This window comes from Azolla caroliniana, unplaced genomic scaffold, assembly GCF_043228905.1.
Source record: "Azolla caroliniana isolate FFs.n. ecotype wild unplaced genomic scaffold, voAzoCaro1.0.p SCAF_22, whole genome shotgun sequence".
NCBI classification, from domain to species: Eukaryota; Viridiplantae; Streptophyta; class Polypodiopsida; order Salviniales; family Salviniaceae; genus Azolla; species Azolla caroliniana.
Window position 1 is genome coordinate 1,127,444 of NW_028230457.1, and position 19,952 is coordinate 1,147,395.

A 19,952-nucleotide genomic window follows, 5' to 3' on the forward strand; every position below is an offset into this window, starting at 1 on the left:
TGCTGTCGAGGATACGTTCCTCCAGGACCTTTCGTAGGTTTGTGGTCCTTTCGATTTCGGTGCTCAACCGAAACCCCGCCTACTTCTTTCCGTCCGGCGCGCTGGGGTTGCCGGCACCGGTCGGTTTCAGTCCGAACCGGGTCTCATACCTCTGCGGGGGACCGACCCCTCCGGCCTTTCCTGCCTGTTTGTCCTCCACCAGAACCTCGTAGTTCTGGCAAGCGGCTTCTACGAAGCCCGTTTTCTCTTCGACCGGATCGTCCCAACCGGTGACCTCCTAGTCCCGTTGTTCCGCGCGGTCCGGCTCTTCCTTCTTCAGCCGAACTCCGGAGAGGCCTTCTAACACTAGCGGCCAGAATCCGGAGTCCTTCGCCTTCTGGGTCTCATCACCCCCGACCCGAATTCCCGCTGACACTGAGTAGTTAATGGCTTCGAAGTGCCGTGCCGAGGCCTCTTCCATCAACCTCTTCATTCCGTCACGCCCCGTATTCAGTTCTAGGGCTCTCCGGGTCTCGCTCGTGTGCACCCGCCCGTTCCAAAGGTACACCACGTTCGTCCTGAGTGCGTCGGCGAAATCCGCGCAATCCTTCCGAATGTGACCAATCGCGTCACACCACATGCACCGCTGCCTAGCCGGCGGCCTCCGGTCGCGAGGTTGTTCGTTGTTGTCTCTCTAGGCCTGTGCGATCTGCAGGTCGCGCACCATCTGTGTCAGATCCTCCAGAGCCGCTCCTCCGGATGGGCCTCTGACCACGTCGTTCGATGCCGACCCTGACTCTGGCCAGATTCGGGTCTCTTCCTTCCTACTGGCCGGCACCGATACCAGCTCCTCGGGCCTCCTCACCGGGACCGGCCCCGACCCCGACGAGCTTCCGTTGCTCCAATCACGCCGTTTGTCGAAACGGCTGCAGACCCGTTTTACCACGGCCCAATCTGCCGTGAGCCCTTCATCCGTTTCCAATAGGGGACCCACCTTTTCCCTGTCGAGCACGTCCACCGACTTGACAAACAGTAGTACTTGACTTGTTTCAAGCACCGTCCGGTCCAGCGTCGACAGCCGCGTGAACCGTTTTTCGAACTCCTGGAGGAGCACCGACGTGTTCCTCCCCTTTCTGGGGCTTTCCACCCACGCCATGAAGTCCCGCCTCGACAGCCGAAGCGAGTCGTCAAACCCGTACTTCTCGAGGAGCTGCAACTCGAACTCCTCCCAAGTCTGGCATCCGGCCAGCACCTCAAGCACCTCCGCGTGGATGCCCGGCGTTACCACCCAAGGGAATCCAAACAGCCGCCTGTCCACCGGGATATCCCTCATGATCATTTCGGCCCGGTAAGCCTCCAAATAACTTGTGGCGTCTTTCCCTCCAAAACGGCCAATAGAGCCGACGATCAATTCAATGGCTCTGTCGAGGGTACCCGTCCCCTCACGAGCGCTCACCAGCCGGTCGACGGCCACCGCCATTGCCTCTGCTAGCTCCGATCCCCTCATCTTTCGACTCCTTTGCCGCCCTGTTCACGTCGGGTTCACCAAATATGTCGCGTTGTTACGCGCGTGCGTGTAGAAGGGGCGAGACCATGGGGGTCTTGAACCGAGGAGCAAGAGAGAGAGAGAGAGAGAGAGAGAGAGAGAGTTTTGTAGATACGTGGAGCGAGAAGGCGAGTTTTGTAGATACGTGGAGCGAGAAGGCGAGATAAGGAACGTAACACTTGATTTCAATAACAAGAGAATACAAGAGGTTACAAGAGAATACGACTCTGACGGTTACAACCGACAACAAGACGGCGATGGACCCGACACGGGGATCCTACTCACGCACACAGACAGCACTCGCTCGACTCCCAGAAACAAAACAAAGGTGGGGGGAGAGCCTCTGCTGGAAGCGCACGGGCTGTCCACGAAGCAGAGGCAGCGAACTCCCGACCCACAGAGACTGACAACCGGAGGAGAAGAGAGAGCTCGGCACTCAGATCTGCAGCAGCACTTCGTCCTCCCTAGCGCGCGATACCTGTTCCTTTTTCCTCTCCCTCCTTAAATAGTTCCCCAAAAGGGGGTGCCCCCTTTTCCTTAGCCAAACTACTTTATTCCCTGTTTTCCTGTCGACAGAGATACGCACAAAATCCCCTAATAAATGTGCACTACTTAGTATTTACACCAGTCGCCTTAATTACGAATTATGTACAATATATCAATCCTTGCGTCCACCCGTGTAAGAGCCGGTTCATGCGCCTTTTCCTTCGATTCCGCCTATGGCCGGTTTTCTTCATGACAGCGGTTCCGGTTTGGTTGGTGTCGAGAATGAACATCCTCCCTTCACGGCGCCCTTGCGCGATTACTTTGCCTTCTTCTTCGATGTAGCACCCGAGGTGTGTGAATCAAACTTGCATCCCTTGGTCGACGATATGATCGACCGACACCAGGTTCTTGGTTATTGTCGCGACGTGCAACATGTTCATAAGTTTCCCTTTCTGCCTGACGTGGCTAAGAGGAACTTCTCTAACAGGTTCGATGGTATGCGGAGTGTCGTCTCCCATTTCAACCACTCCTTGCTCTTCCAGTTTCTCAAAGTATGAGAACCATTCCTCATGACTCATCATATGATTTGATGCTCCGGAATCAACATACCACACCTCACTCAATTTCAAGGTGTTCACGGCCATCGAATTGGCCTTGTGCTTCATTACGAAGGCTAGGCCCGATCCATTTCCGGCTCGTTCGGAGCCTTCGGCGTAGTGTGATTTCTAACGCCTTCTTGCGTCTCTTCCGCTCGATTTGGCTTCGTCCGAATTGGTTCTCTTCTTCTAGCACTCGCTCTCCCTGTGACCTTTATTACCACAGTACCAGCATTCCGTCGCGGCCTTCTCTTGCCGACTTCCAACGCTGCTATGACCCCCCCTGCTTCCGGAGGGTTCAGAATTTCTTCTGGCATTTCTTCCTCCGTGTACAGCATCCTACCGTCAATGTGTGTACTTGTCAACACACCCGCATGATTTTCCTCCACAAGCAACATCAACTAAAGCTCAAAGAACGAAGGTGCATTCTCCCTTATGCACACTACCGTTCGGAATGCTCCTGTAGAAAGTAGCGTGCGGAAGCAAGTATGAAGACAGAACAGAGGAAGGAAACTCAGGTTCAATGGAGAGCTTAGGCTTACACGGTATACGCGGGAGAGACGGAGAGAGAAACACAAAAAACTATATTCAACAATAATACTCAATCTCTGTGTACATAAGACGTGCTCAGTGAGCACTTTTATACAAGTCCTAAAAGGACTGACCGAAGTACTGACAGTACTTCAATGCTCATCAAGAGCCCCTACACTAACTCCCAAATATATTCCTCACGGAATATCTTTCCTAACGACCTCCTGGTTTATGCACTCGGCCTAACCGATCGGTCCCAACCGATTCGGTCCTCGGCTTCTTCAGCCGATCTGGCCGATGTTGAGCTTGTCTCTCAACACTCCCCCTCAAGCTCAACTTGAGGCTCTTCGGGATCTTCACAGCACCGGTTCCTCCTGGCTTCTCGCCTCGCTCGCGCTCCTCGACCTGTTCGACTCCGCGCGCTTCGACCCTTCCGGTCGGCTTGTCTGCTCATGTGGCCCTCATCAACTCTTCTGTTGTTGCAGTGTTAACGCTTCTTCTGCTGTCTTTTCTTCCACTTGAGCCTCGGTTGATTCAACGTGTCTGAATCAAACATACGAACCGACTCGGCTACCTCCGATCGGTTTTCGCTCTCGTCCGAGTTGGCTGTCTCCAACTCGTCTTCGGTCTTCTCGCCCTCGATGGCGTCATCTTCCCCATGCGTGGTTGGCTTCAGCTCTCTCCTTCGGTTGCTCCCCTTCTGTCCTCTTCCGAACTTTTCCGCGGGTCCGCCCTCGGCTTCTTCAGCCGATCCATCTTCAACCGAGTCAACAAACGAGTCAACCGACTCGGTGTCATGGTCACCACTCCTTTCCTGCTGCCTTGCTTGGTCGTTCGGGACTGTTCTCCCCCTCAAGTTCGGCACGTCGAGGTGACGCAACCCGTGCGCACCTGAGAATTGCCGCAACTTGTCCAGACCAAGTGGCTTGGTGAAGATGTCGGCAGTCTGCCGATCCGTCAGAACGTACTGAAGTTCGACTTCACCGGAAAGGACACGCTCACGGACGAAATGGTAGTGCACCTCAATGTGCTTGGTCCGTGCGTGGAAAACACGGTTTTTCGCGAGCTGGATGTTGCTAAGGTTGTCGCAGTAGATCATCGTCGGATCGGACACCTCCTCTTGCAGGTCCTTAAGTAGCCGGTTCAACCATATGGCTTTGCATGTCGCGACAGCCGCTCCTCGGTACTCCGCTTCGGTGCTCGACAGTGCAATTGTCGGCTGCTTCTTACTGCTCCACGCTATCGCGGCACTCCCGAGGGAGAACGCGTATCCAGACGTGGATCGACGATCGGCGGCGTTGCCAGCCCAATCAGCATCGGTGTAGCCGACTAACTGTGCAACTGCACCGGTCCGATATAGCAGTCTGCGGTCCTTAGTGCCGCTTACATACCGAAGTATGCGTTGCGCACACTGAAGGTGCTCCTCGGTAGGTCGCGCCATGAACTGACTAATCACCCCAACCGGATAACTGAGCTCGGGTCGGGTGATGGTCAAGTATATGAGGCTTCCGATAATTTGTTGGAACCTCGTCGGGTCGCATACCTTTCCCATATCGGGACGAAGCTTCACGGTTCTATCCAGAGGAGTCGAGACGGACTTACAGTCGGCCATCCCGAATTTGAAGAGCATACTCAGCACGTAGTGACGTTGGCTGATCAATATGCCTTCGGGGGTACGGATCACTTCGATCCCGAGGAAGTAATGAAGGTCCCCCAGATCCTTCATGTCGAACGATGCCGCAAGTTGGAGCTTCACGCGGTCGATTTCACCTAGGTCAGCGCCGGTGATGACCAAGTCATCAACATACAGTAAAATACTAACCGGTCCGAGTCAACCTTTCCGGATGAACAAGGAAGAGTCCGATTTTGACGTGACGAAGCCCATCCGACGCAGTTGTTGCGTGATCTTCGCGTTCCAGGCACGCGGGGCTTGCTTCAGTCCGTAAAGGAACTTCTTCAGTCGGCATACTGCCGAGGAGTTCGTTCCGGAGTGAAATCCGGGGGGTTGTACCATGTACACCTGTTCCTCAAGGTCACCTTGCAGGAACGCATTCTTTACATCCATCTGATGTAAGTGCCACCCCTTGGCCGCGGCTACTGCGAGCAAAACACAAACGGCCGTCATTTTTGCGACCGGCGCAAACGTCTCATCGTAGTCGATGCCGTGTTTCTGCGCGTAGCCCTTTGCCACTAGCCGAGCCTTGTACCGGTTGACCGAGCCATCGGTGTTGTACTTGACTTTGTACACCCATCTACACCCGATCGGCTTCACACCCTTCGGTGCGTCAACCAGGTCCCAGGTCTCGTTCTCCGCCAATGCGTGCATCTCTTCCTCCATCGCGGTGCGCCAATTCGCGTCCTTCGCCGCTTCTGCGTAGCTTTCCAGCTCACGCACTTCCGCTACACAGGTCATGTACGCATAATGATGCGCCATGTACTCGTTGTATCCGAACAGCACAACTGGGTTCTTCTAGCGGGTAGATCGGCGTAATCTCACATTAGCCGATGTCGAGGCCTTCTCAGTCGACGCGGTCTTCATCTTTAAAGACCTGTCACCGGTTCCCTCGGAGTCGGACTCGCGTCGATCTGACTCGTTCCTTTCCGTGCCGGAATCCGACACCTTCTTCTTCCCTTTCTCCTTGCGCGTAAGCCGTATCCTCGGCTTCCTGCACGGGGATTGCACGGCCGAGTCTCCACTACTCGCCGGCTCTTCATCAGACTGGTCGTACCGACTCAGTCGCCCAATTGGTCCACTTAACCGGAGTGAAATCGGACTCTCTTCGCGGGTCTCGATTTCTGGCTCATCCGGAGGCATCTCAGCCTCGCTGACCTCATCGTCAGAACTCGTATTGGAGTCGGGGTTCCGAGTCGAGGGCAGGTACCAGGACGCGGACTCGTCAAACACAACGTCGCGGCTGACACGCGCTTGTTTGGTGCGAGGGTTATAGCACTTATAACCCTTCTGCTCGTCCGAGTAACCGACCAAGATGCACTTCTCGGCCTTTGCGTCCAGCTTCCTCCTTTTCTCCTTCGGTACATGCACATACGCAATGCTACCAAACACCCTCAAGTGTCGCAAGTTCGGCTTCGTTCCGAAATATAGCTTGTGCACCGACACTTTGTCTCTAATCCGGTTCTGGATGTATACCACGGTCCTTACCGCCTCGGCCCAGTAGAACTTGGGCAAGCTCTTCTCCTCCAGCATTGCCCGTGCTGCTTCCACAACTGACCGATTCTTTCTCTCGGCCACGCCGTTCTGCTCTGGCGTGTATCTACAACTGAATTCGCGCCGAATTCCCATTTGTTGTAGGTAACCGTTGAATTGACCGGAAAAGTACTCTTTCCCGCCATCCGACCGCAGGCACTTGATCTTTCGTCCCGTTTCGGTTTCCACGAACCCTTTGAGGTCCCGGAAACAGTCGAAGACTTCGCTCTTCCTCTCAATGAGGTAGATCCACGTGTGCCACGTGTGGTCGTCAATGAAGGAGACGAAATATCGGCTCCCGCCAAGACTAACGTTTTGTGCCGACCCCCACACATCCGAGTGTATAAGGTCGAGCTTGTTCCGGCTCCGGTTTCGCTCGTTGGGGAAAGGAAGTCGGTGTTGCTTCCCGAGCTGGCAGGCTTCACAAATTTGTGCCTTTCGGCCACTAAACTTGGGGAATCCGAACACTACCTGTTTTGATTGCAGATCTTGAAGCCGCTGGTGGTTGACGTGGCCTATCCGCTTGTGCCACAAGTCGATGTCCGACTCGGTCTTTTGTCCCTTCGCGAACATTGCGGTGCCGCCGTCAGTGGAGTCGAGGATGAACATCCTCCCGTCTCTGCGCCCTTGCGCAATCACATGGCCTTCTTCCTCAATGAAGCACCCGAGGTGTGTAAACCGAACCTCCATCCCTTGGTCAACGATCTGTCCGACCGAGTCCAAGTTCTTCGTGATTGTCGGAACATGCAACACGTTCTTGAGTTTCCCTTTCTGCCCGACATGGCTAAGGGGAACTTCTCCGACATTCGCGATCGGATGCGGAGTGTCGTCTCCTATTGCGACTACTCCAGGTTGTATCGGTTTTTCAAGGTACGAGAACCACTCCTTATGGCTCGTCATGTGGTTTGACGCGCCGGAGTCTACGTACCACACCTCGTCCGATCTCGGGGTGCTCTGTTTCATTGAGTTTGCTTCGTGTCTCGTCACGAAGACAGACCCTTCTACGACTCTCCCAGAGTCTTCGGCGTAGTGCGATCACTACCGATTTCCCTTGTCGGTATGTCTAGAGCCGTTCCCGGAACCAGTTCTCTCCGAATCGGTGCGCTTCTTCCAGCACTCACTTTCCTTGTGGCCTTTCTTGCCACAGTACCAGCACTCCGCAATGGCCTTCCCTTGCCGGTTCTCATCGCTTCGACTCCCCCTGTTTCCGGAGGGTCCGGAGTTGTTGTCGGCATCACTTCGGTGCCTTCTTCCTTGATCACGTCGGCCGCCTCCATTGCGCGCCGACTCGCCTCGTCCGCCACGACCATGGGGCCTTTCTCCCTCCGTGTACAACATCTTGTTGTCGGTGTGCGTGCTCGTCGACGCACCCACGTGGTTCTCCTCTACCAAGAGCATCGACTGTAAGTCGAAAAAGGACGGCGTATTCTCCCGGGTACACACAGCCGTTCGGAACGCTCCGAACTTCGACGCCAAACCTCTGAGACAGATCTAGACCATCTCGCTCTCCTCGATGTTCACCTCTATGGAGGCGAGGGAGTCGCAGATATCCTTGATCTTCGAGGTATAGTCCGCCACCGACAAGTCGCGTTGTCGTAGGTTGCTCAACTCCTGTCGGAGCTTAAGCTTCCTAGCTGTGGTGCTCGCAGCGAAAATCTTCTTCAGATTTTCCCACGCACCCTTCGGCGTCTTTGCATCCCGAACATAGCTCAATAGTTGTTCGCCCACACACGACGCGAAGTAGTATAGTACCCTGCTCGCCGATTGCTCCCACGACGGGAAGTCTCTGTGTGTTGATTCGGGTGCCGCGTCATTAGCTCCTTCGACATAACTCCAGTAGCTGTGCCCAAGCAAGTACGGGTGCATCTTGTAGGACCAAGACGCATAGTTGGTTCTGTCGAGCTTCTCTGTTGGAAGCGAGCTCGTCATGCCTCTATCCATCATTCTTCTTGTTCTTCTTCGTCAAGCTGTGTCGGTTGCAGAGAGGTTCTCAACCCTCGCGCTCTGATACCATGTAGAAAGTAGCGTGCGGAAGCAAGTATGAAGACAGAACAGAGGAAGGAAACTCAGGTTCAATGGAGAGCTTAGGCTTACACGGTATACGCGGGAGAGACAGAGAGAGAAACACAAAAAACTATATTCAACAATAATACTCAATCTTTGTGTACATAAGACGTGCTCAGTGAGCACTTTTATACAAGTCCTAAAAGGACTGACCGAAGTACTGACAGTACTTCAATGCTCATCAAGAGCCCCTACACTAACTCCCAAATATATTCCTCACGGAATATCTTTCCTAATGACCTCCCGGTTTATGCACTCGGCCTAACCGATCAGTCCCAACCAATCCGGTCCTCAGCTTCTTCAGCCGATCCGGCCGATGTTGAGCTTGTCTCTCAACAGCTCCGAACTTTGACGCTAACCCTCCAAGACAAACCTGCACCATTTCGTCCTCCTTGACGTTCACGTTGACGAAGGCAAGAGAGTCGGAAATCTCCTTGATTCGGGTCGTGTAATCAGATACAAACAAATCTTTCTGTCGGACATTGTTGAGCTCCTACCTGAGTTGTAGCTTCCTGGCCATTGTGCTAGCGGCGAAAATCCCCTTGAGATTCACCCACACGTCCTTTGGCATCTTAGCATCCTAAATGTAGCTCAAGAGCTGGTCGCTCACACAAGACGCGAAGTAGTAAAGAACTCTGCTTGCCGCTTGTTCCCAAGCCGAAAAATCTTTGTGTGTCGATTCGGGTGCTGTATCATTAGCTCCTTCGAAATAACTCCAGTAACCATGACCAAACAGATACTTGTGCATCTTGTACGACCAAGATGCGTAGTTGCTCCTGTCGAGCTTCTCAATCGGTAGCGAGCTTCCCATTACTCTGTCCTTATTGCTGTCTTATCCTTTCTGAAAAACAATAATTTAACTCTGTCTTTATCGCAAGCTTTTTGTCGGCTGTAGAGGAGTGTGTATGCCGAAACACAGAGTACACGGTTCGGAAGTATGACAGTTTGGTAAAACACAGAAACATAGAGAAGGAGAGGGAGAGACAAAGAGAGAGAAGAAACTAACTATATTCAAAAATAGTTCTCTGTATGTTATCTATACATACTTCGTGCTCAGTGAGCACCTTTTATACAAGCCCTGACTATTGGGCTGACACAACTACTTATAGTACTTAACCGCTCATAAATGAGCATCCTACACTTCCTCCCAAAATTATTCCTTATGAGGAATAACATTCTAACAGCCTCTCGGTTTACATACCACTACGGCCATATTTTGCGTACAGTTTTTACGCATCCAATCTACGCACTGGGTTATGCACCCGTTTACACACCCAATGTTGACCTTGTCTCTCAACAATGTGGAAAACCCCAAATCGGGTAAAAACCACGGGTGTGCACAGACACCAAACAAATCACTATAAGAGAGGTGTACAACTACACAAACACACAGGCACCGACCCGCGTTCGTTCACTTTGCTAACTAGCAGTTACAACAGAGGCTCTCTCACACTCACACACTTCGTCTGTTTTGGCTATGGAGGCAACGATTTCGCACACACGTACTCAGTTACACTCTTCTACACAATAAACAAGATAACTCAATCACACACATAGAGTTTGTCCTAGTTATCTTTATACTTAGAAAACTTTCGGGCTATTTACAAGTATAGCCTCAACAGGCACATCCGAACATATTTACTAATATGTTCCTACTGTTGGTTCACACCAGATCCAGCTCGTCCGATTCGCATCTAGAGGGACCGATTTCCCAACACTTCCATAGTTTTAGATAGTATTTCACTTTTTAAGATATTGGGACTTATGCATGTTTAGAGAACAAGGAATGTCTTTGGATTTGACGCACAAGCAAGAGTGCAAAGACATATTAGCCTATTGAAAGGTAGTTTTCTTTGTTATATTTCTATGTTGGAAATGTTGGGGTTATTATCGATTGACGAGGTACAAATATGTGTTTAGGTCCCCCACCGTATTGGATCATTTGTTAATCGTCTTGCCTAACGGCTTATAGGTGCACATGAGCCCATATGGATCCTTTGGTCTATTGGTCTTCAGTTCTTTGTGGTTTATTGTCCATAATTAAAATGAGAGATAGATAGATAGATAATTGCAAGAGGCATCTAACAAACAAGTTTGATCCGCACAAGGCACATAAACCAAAAGGACTTCTTTGTGAATAAGAAAACAACTTTCTTGAAAACTTCCCAAGTGCATTCTAGTGTTGCGCCATTTTGAAACTCTTTTTTTATTATATATCGCCAAACACCTTGTGTAGAGAGAGAGAGAGAGAGAGAGAGAGAGATATTGAAAATAAACATCGAGACCAACGATAAAGTTTTGAGCACTGTATTTACCATTCTTACCATAGTAAATAGTATAGTACAAGTATTACCCTTCAAACTTCCTTAAATTAATTAGGACTACAGGGTTCTAACACGTGAAATGATATATCATTGCTTGTGAACATATTTTTTACAAGTGTCCCCCAACCTTTTGTTTGCTTGGAAACTTCTTTGGTGGAATCCCCCAACATAAACCTTTGTCTAGATTTGGGATAATGTGTCCATCATATTTTGCCTCTTCTATGGTTAACATGGAGATGTCTTAAAATAAGATTACCACAATTCTAGTTTATCAATACTAGCATCTTCGGCCCACTCGACCAAATTATTCTAGAAATATTGATATAATTAATTTAGATTGTTTCTTTCTCTTTTAGACCATTTTGAATTTCTTAAACAAGTGATATAATAAAATATAATAAACAACTTAAAATGAACACAATATTATGCCTACATTTTTTGCTATAGGTATTAAGGACCAAGCATCACCAAACTAAGGGGCATAGTATGACTTGCCTGAATGCAATAGCAATTTGCCAATTCAATTTCACATTGTTTGAATCTTGCCGAGGTAAAGTGATATCATAAAATATAATAAACAACTTAAAATGAAAACGATATGTCTACATTTTTTGCTGTAGGTATTAAGGACCAAGCATCACCAAACTAAGGGGCACAATATGACTTGCCTGAGTGCAATAGCAATTTGCCAATTCAATTTCACACTGCTTGAATTTTGCCGAGGTAAAAATAGTCAATTTAGCAAATAAGTATGATTTGTTTGGAAGGATTCAAAGATACATTTGTTTTCTACAAGACCTAACAAGAATTTGCTTCTCTATCATATTGTTTTGCATGCCTACAAGTTCTTCTTCAAAGTTTTGTATGCATTTTTGCTACACACACTCATAGTTGTACATAAGAACAATCTAAGATTCAAGATTTCATCTAAACTTGTTTCTATCTCGAGGAAATGTTTGGAAAGATTCAATAATATTCAACAAATCCATATGTCCAAAACTCCTCAATGCTCACATGCCTTAGATGTCGTACTCTTAGACATACAAGGACATCCACTATTCTCAAAATGACAATGTTCATTTTCGTGAATGAACATAGCATTTGTAGGCTAGAACTAGGATGTTTTATAAGTTTGTGTTTGTCTGATCTGGTGATTCTCATGAACATCTCTACCTAGTATCCACCTTCTCATTTATACCCTAAATGTTTTATAATTTTATCTTTCTAGTTGTATATGCCCTTCAACTTTAACATGTTTATCTTTAAGGCATGATTCTCCTTTAACCATGTGACGTACATTTATCACATCAAACAAAGAGATTGATCATCATAAGAACAACATCCCACATTGTTCACATAGAAATGTACATTGCAAAATTTCATAGGATTTTATTTTGATTGTGAAACATTAGCGAAGGACCAACATTGTGATCTAAAAATCAAAATGGATCACTTTTTATTAAATTAGCAGGTTTCATTGTAATTGAAGAATGTGGGTATATATGCTTCAAGGGAAAAGGTAATAAAACGAATCCAATTAAAAAAGAACATAGGGAACTATGAAGAGTTGTATTTCACACTAATTAAGTAGTGCTAAAAAAATCAATCGGGCTTGAGTTCCATTATTTGGGAAGAAAACTTCATATGATTGTGTAGCTACATGATTGTTCCCCATCATCGCACTCAATGAGTGTTGTTCACTGTCAAAGGTTAACCCTAAGCATGTGCATGTCAATATCTAGACATTGACTTGCCACAACCTTCAAATTGACAACATACCAATTCCCTCGATGGATTGTGGCGTAAGAAGATCTCTCCATAAGAAGGATAAAAGTATCCATTGTTCTATAATTCGAATTTTTGTACAATGAACATATTAACATTGTTACGAAAAAGCAAGGCTACCCTAGGCGCACACAAATATATGTGATGTGTTCATAGTTTGTCCTTAGTGGGACAAAAGTTAGACTAGTGTAAAAGGATATTATTAGTGGGAACAATCAACTAAATGAAAATACTAACATTTGCGGTATTATCTGTATCAAAAATATTCCTTCGGGACACACGGTGCAAGGAGAGGTTATTAAGAATTGGGAAATGATACTTGGGTAAATAATTTTGTCATGAGAAATTGAAGTTTTAGTTTTTTTAAACCTATAATGCTAATGCGGTCCTTACAAACTTTATTGTAGTAACATGTTAATTCTCATACATGGGAAAAGGTGATGTAACTAATGGTTGTATGATGATGAGGGTCACCTTTACCTCAACTTCATCTTATTCATGATATGTCTTTATCAATGTTCCTCATATTCAAACTTTGATGGATATGGTGTATTCCTCGCCTTGTAAATGGTTCATCTCTTTTCATTCAAGTGCAGGCATGTTGTGTCACCCCCAATAATATGTATAGCAAATCTCATTTTTGTTCTCATGGCGTTTCAAACTTACTTTAGCTTTGTCGTCTCCAATGTGCTACTTCTATCTCTCAACATCTTAAAACTTAGTTTGAGTTGGTTCCAAAATCTTTGATTAATCAAATCAAACTCTTCATATGTTTTGACAAAGCACAATGCATAAATGGGACCATTAATTCTTAACGTTTGATTATTGTTGAAATTCATTAGTTCATATTGATTGATGCATTGAACAAGTGTATACTTATTAATTCCAGCCAATTCACATGCATTGTTCCTAGATATGTCTATTCAAAAGGAAAAGGAACCAACACTTTAGGTTGTTGATATAATTGAGGTAAGTATGAGGGGGACCACTACACATTATTGTGTTTGAGAGACCCCATAACGTAGGGTGGTTGCATGCAAAAAATGGGCACATTTACATGTATACACATTTAGGAAGTGGTCGTACAAGAGAGACCATGGTGGGTCCAACACTCTTATGAGATGTTTAACAATTGAGGCATACATTGTTAATATGTCATTCGCTACGATTTAGAGGAGCATTGACGATAATTATCTTGGCATCATCAAGTATGGTTAGGCAATGAACGCAACCACTCCACGACTGCAACCTAAAAGTATCATTAAACAATTAAACAACTTAATAAATGGAACCCAAGTAGTCATTTCATTAGGTCGAAACCCTAAGTGCACCTATGTAGCCCATATTACATTTATGGTGTCGCTACAAAGCATTGAGATCAATTCAAATTAGCCTACAATCGTGATGAGTAATATACACCTCTTTACACATGTTTCTTGGTGCATATCCATAATTGAGACTTATCAATTATATTTGTATTTGCTACAAATGCATTTTGCGCAAGTCATTGTTACTGGCATTTGTGACGGGGAAGAGGTGATTGCATTGTCAAGCACTTTTCACACACCCATAATGTGTATAAGGCACAAATAATCTCAAACATATTCATGATGGTGAGTCACAAGTGGGGAATAGATATTTAGGTAATAAAGAAGTATGGACAAGACTCTGTGTGTGTGTGTGTGTGTGAGAGAGAGAGAAAGTTAGACAAACAAATTTTATTATCGTCTACATAGGGCAAATTGTTGTCTATGTGTATGTGCACAATCTGCTATCTAAATATTAGCTAGTAAAATAACATGATGGAGGGATGGATGGATGTAGTCACTCAAGGATTTGTCTTCTAGGCAAAAACAAAATTCAACTAAAGCTTTGTGTCTTATATATTTGAATCTCCGAAAAACAAACAAAAGAAATTAAATTCTTACCCATTAGCTCTCTCTTCCCCCCCCCCCCCCCCCCCCTCTCTCTCTCCATAGGTACCATCAAAGCTTGTATAAAATGCACTACTCTGTTTGTGTCCTCAATTCTCTATATTAAAAGTTGGTCTCTTGTGCTCTATTTTTTGGTGACAACCCATGTAGACTTGTTCCTTTAGAGGAAACTGCCCATCAGTGGTAGATTTAGCGTTAGATCCACTAGCTACAAGGGTTGAATCCTGCATATTTTTTTTCCTTTTTTTGTCAGGTATTGGCAAAAATCCTAGCGACACGTCGGGGTTCAAATCTCAACTCACACTTGTCAAATCGAACATTGTTCCCTTTACGACAGACAAAGACATTGCCACTAGGAGAAGAATCTAGTTTTACTATTATCGACACCCACACACATACACACATATACATACGCACACACATACACAAACAAAAACACATATGGATTCACACACAAATGTAGACATGCATATGGGAGTGAAAACACAAAAATCCAAACACGTGCACTCTCTGAATCCTCATCCACACATAGCTTTAATTTCTCACCCTTTGTTCCATTGCTCTGCTAATCTTTAGTGATGCAAGATGTATTTGTTTGTCTCTAATAACACGGACTCTCTCTCTCTCTCTCTCTCTCTCTCTCTCTCACACACACACACACACACACACACACACATAGAGTCTCTCAAAGTGTAGAGTTATGTCACATGTCTCGATGAATGGGTAAATACCCCATTTTTATTGTAAACCAATTGTTTCATGGGCCAACTTAGAAGCAAAATCTCTCTCTCTCTCTCCCAAGCTTCAAAACCTTGAAACAAGTTCATGTCATATCCGCATTTTAACACATTCAAGTTTGTTTTCCCTACATTATCAATTGGATCTATCCCTACCTATATTTCACTCGGAGTACAAAGTCGACCTCTCAATTTCACACACAAACATACACGTCCATGTCCATGTCCATGTCCACATCCACATACGCATGCCCATGCCCATGCACATTTACATACACATACACATACAAATATGTTTTACCCTTACCTTCTCTTTTGTACTCCAATGTGTGTGTGTGTATATATTGTCTTTTTAATTTTTCTCACATGATGGAAACAATGTTGGCCCCTCCTTCTTTCCTTTCTTTTTCCTTTATAACTATTGTTGTTCCCTCTCCTTTAAGCAAACAATGTTTGTTTTTTTGTCCTCCTCTCGCTTCTACCACTCGACCCTCTCAATAAAACAAATACACTTTGAGAAAAAACATTGATTTGTTAATGAAATCCCAGCAAATTATATCATAATGGTTCCATAACTTAACCCAAATCCTCTACAATTACACACATACATACACATATTTATATTATATCTGGTTGGGTTGCCACATTCCCCAAGCTGTATAAATTATGATTAGTATCCATGATCTATATACGGTGCTTAGTGCGATGGTGCCACTATACGCGGCCATGATCTTAGCCTATGCTTCAGTGAGATGGTGGAAGATCTTTACCCCCGTGCAATGCTCGGGCATTAACCGATTCGTGGCGGTCTTCGCAGTCCCCCTCCTATCCTTCCACTTCATCTCAACCAACAATCCATACATGATGGACGGCCCTTTCATACTCGCGGACACAATGTCGAAGCTCGCGATCCTCGTGCTCTTGTCCGCGTGGGTGCGATTCTCTCGCAACGGGAGCTTGGATTGGATGATCACGCTCTTCGCGCTCGCGACACTTCCCAATACCCTCGTCATGGGCATACCGTTGCTCACGTCCATGTATGGTGCCTTCTACGGGAGCCTCATGGTGCAACTCGTGGTCTTGCAATGTGTCGTGTGGTACACCTTGATGTTGTTCTTGTTTGAGTTCAGGTCCGCGAGGTTGCTCGTAATGGAGCAATTCCCCGAGACCGCGGCCTCCATCGTCTCATTCAAAGTGGAGTCGGACATTATGTCATTGGACGGGCGGGCCGAGCCCCTCGAGACCCATGCCAATGTCAGCGAGGACGGCAAGATAAGGGTCACTATCCGGAGATCCGTGTCGTCTCGCTCAGGGAGCCACACCGTGAATTTGGGTGCAGTGGCCTCGCCTGCCCGCCTCTCCGGATTGACTTCTATGCCGTCTTCTAAGGCGATCACTCCGAGGCCCTCCAACCTCACTGGCGCAGAGATTTACTCGGTGTACTCTTCGCGCAACAACACGCCCCGCGAGTACAATGGCATGATGTCGAGCACCCGGGTGCTTAGCCCGAGGCAGTCTTTCACGGGCGGGGGGGCCTCGTCCGACATCTACTCGGGCCAATCCTCACGGGGCCCGACCCCGAGGGCCTCTAATTTCAACAGCAACGAGCCTTGGTCGGTGCCCGCCCTCACATCCTCGATCGCCCCCGGCACCGGCATTGGCACCGGTAAGTTGTCGCCCAAGGCGTCCCAAATCTCAAAGAAGATGGTACAAGAGCCCATCACGAATTCCCCAAGACTAGACGATGATGGGAAGGAGCTACACATGTTCGTCTGGAGCTCGACCACATCCCCGGTGTCCGAGGAGGCCACTGGACACATGCACATGTTTGGGGGGAGCACCGACTTCGGTTCGAATTATGAAGACGAGGCCGATCCCAAAGCCCCTGGTGCCAATGTCCAGCTCAAGGAGCTTCGGGTGCCAGCCCCACGCCCGAGCATGACCACGACCACAACCAATGAACAAGTTACCGAGAATCCCTTTCACACCCCAACACAACCAGCTTCTGGCCCCTTCTATGTTGGTGAAGACTTTAGCTTCGGGAGCAAAGGGATTTATAAGTTCCCCGGGGACACATCCACGTCCCCCGTGGACAAGCCGAGGCCCAGCGTTTCTTCGTGCACCGACCATAATAAGCCCTCAAGCACCGACCCTTCCCGTGTGTCTCCCAAACTCCCCCGTGATGGATCCACGGGATTAAGACCCAAAGATATGCCCGCCACAACCGTCATGGTCAAGCTCATCCTACGAATGGTCGGACGGAAACTTCTTCGTAATCCCAACACGTATTCGAGTGTAGTCGGCCTCGTTTGGTCGCTCATCGCATTTAGGTGAGTGAATGTCACTGCATTGGTGGTGCTTGGTACATTGTGACCCTCTTCCCTCTTTGGATATTAAAGTTTTAGACATTATATTTTCCAATGACCATAAGGAAAGAAACTCAACTTCCCTTTGTGTTTGCATACAATGCCCAATGTTATCACAACGTTTCCACATGAGGCTCTCTATGGCATACCTACCTAGGTGTGGTTGCCGGTTACTTCCCATTAGATATCCTCATGTTCCCATAGAATGCTCAGTGTTAGGAGAGGTGCGGCTCCACATACCTAGATCGATGCGACACGGGGATCGAGCACCCAAGGGCTCCTAAGTCACAAAGTGTTGGAATCTACATTGGGAAAATGGCTAAAACTTCTTTTGACACTTGCCACACCTAGGTACGGTATAGTATGCCTCACCTACAAATGTTTCTCATATTCGATGCGTATATGAAACAATAACAAAGGGACCATAGTGGGGAAATGTTTAAAACTTCATCTCATGTTTATTTCTCCTATGAGCTAATTATGTGTCATTGGGCCCTTCCAGATGGAACATCAGCATGCCGAAGATCATTCTCAATTCGATAAGTATTCTATCAGATGCTGGTTTGGGAATGGCTATGTTTAGTTTAGGCTTGTTTATGGCATTGCAACCCCGTCTCATAGCTTGTGGCACATCACTCGCAATATTTGCATTGGTTGTCCGGTTCTTGACGGGGCCTGCATTAATGGCAACTGCATCGATCAGTGTGGGGTTGAGAGGTGTGGATTTACGTGCAGCCATAGTACAGGTACCAAACCACAACCTCTTATGTTCATGTCTAGGTTAAAGCTAACCAAGTGAAGTATGGGCTTTGTCTTCCTTATACAAGGCTACCATTTTCAATGCTCAAGTTGTGCATTTGCAAACCCATATCCTATTAGATTACATGCATTGTGAAATTTGAGAAAATGCCAACATTTTGGGAAGCCATATATATATATATATATATATATACACATATTAGCTTGCATGCACTTGGATAAGAAAAACTCTTGACATGTGAAATTGTCAAGCTATATTTTATTATCTTGCATCCATGGTATACGAAAATTTTGGACAAGGATTTGTGCAAATATTTCAATTCTGCTCCATTAAATAATAAGTTCACTAGTTTAACTCCATCATCTCGAAGCTTTAAACATTATGCTTTACCACACTAACCTAAATTATATGATAAGTTATATATTGTGTTTATGACTTTACAAATGAGTATATGTGTAAAGCGAATGTGTTTTTGGACATATGGCACATATTCTCTTGGTTTTGCATCCTCCAAACACCAAATATTATTGATATAAAGTTAGTAAAATATATGTCAACTGATTAAATTCCAACCATTTTTAGGCAGCTCTTCCACAAGGCATTGTCCCCTTCGTATTTGCAAGGGAGTATGATCTACATCCTGACATTTTGAGCACTGCGTAAGCCCACCCACTTGTGTCTCATTTATATTGAGTAGTTAAGACATACAATATTTACAATAAGAGAACCATATGGTGTACTCAATAACATATTTTGTGTTGGGTTTTGCAGGGTTATCTTTGGGATGCTTGTGGCATTGCCTACAACGTTGTTGTATTATATTCTTCTGGGACTATGATTAACAAAACAAAAAGTATTGTGTTCATGAGGGAACCAAACATGAAGTTGATGGTGATGTTGACGATGATAGTCTCGAAAAGGCAATGATTGATTGAGAGACGAGCATTAAATGAGCACCCATAGAATGGATGAATGAAAAGAGATTTTTTTAAAGACTACGGGTCCGTCATTTGGGATCACTAATCTATAATGATACGTCATTTTATAGTCTTGGTATAGATTCACGCCATCTTGTGATGGCCAATCACACATGTAGTCAAATGAGATAACCAAGAGTTGCTTTACACTAACTTGATAACATTGTACTACCTCAAAAGCAACATCCTTCTAATCCCAATCTCGCCATTTGTCACATAACAGTATGTGCATTCGTAAGTTTGTATTTCTTTATCAATACTTATGAACTTGCAAATTTATAGTGCCAGTCAACTACGCAAAATAGTAACTCAATACAATGTGCCATGCAAGTTTATATAAAATTCTAAAACTTGGAATCTAAATTAAACTTTTGTTTAAAAAACATTATGCAAGTTGAAGTTTAAAGAAAGTAACCTTAAAGGTTATTTTCACTATGTTGGGAAATAGCAACCATCGATAAACGTACAACCTCACAAAATAGCAACATTGCACACCTTGTAACTTGTAGCCTTCGAAATGTTTTTTAAGCTCTTCTACAAATAAATATGAGGAGTTTTAATCAGTTTTGTCTCACAAATTATTGGGCTTTGGTATAATAACTGATGTGCATAGTCAAACAAGTCACAACGTTTGCATATTGATTGTTTTGTGGTTGACAACA

At 46.2% G+C, this 19,952-nt stretch overlaps 1 protein-coding gene across 4 annotated transcripts; it reads left to right on the forward strand.

Moving 5' to 3' along the window:
* The first annotated feature begins 15,581 nt into the window (after nucleotides 1-15,581).
* On the forward strand, nucleotides 15,582-19,632 carry LOC147849714 (putative auxin efflux carrier component 1c). Of its 4 annotated transcripts, none has more exons than XM_087336978.1 (4): nucleotides 15,587-17,517; nucleotides 18,056-18,299; nucleotides 18,900-18,972; nucleotides 19,085-19,632. In XM_087336978.1, exons 1-3 carry the CDS (start codon nucleotides 15,854-15,856, stop codon nucleotides 18,963-18,965), a joined length of 1,974 nt encoding a protein of 657 aa, XP_087193104.1. In that variant the 5' UTR covers nucleotides 15,587-15,853; the 3' UTR covers nucleotides 18,966-18,972; nucleotides 19,085-19,632. The 4 variants fall into 4 exon arrangements, with proteins under 4 accessions (XP_087193106.1, XP_087193105.1, XP_087193104.1 ...); XM_087336977.1 differs by having other exon boundaries at nucleotides 15,591-17,517; nucleotides 18,896-18,972; XM_087336980.1 differs by lacking the exon at nucleotides 18,056-18,299 and having other exon boundaries at nucleotides 15,582-17,517.
* Nucleotides 19,633-19,952: the final 320 nt, after the last annotated feature.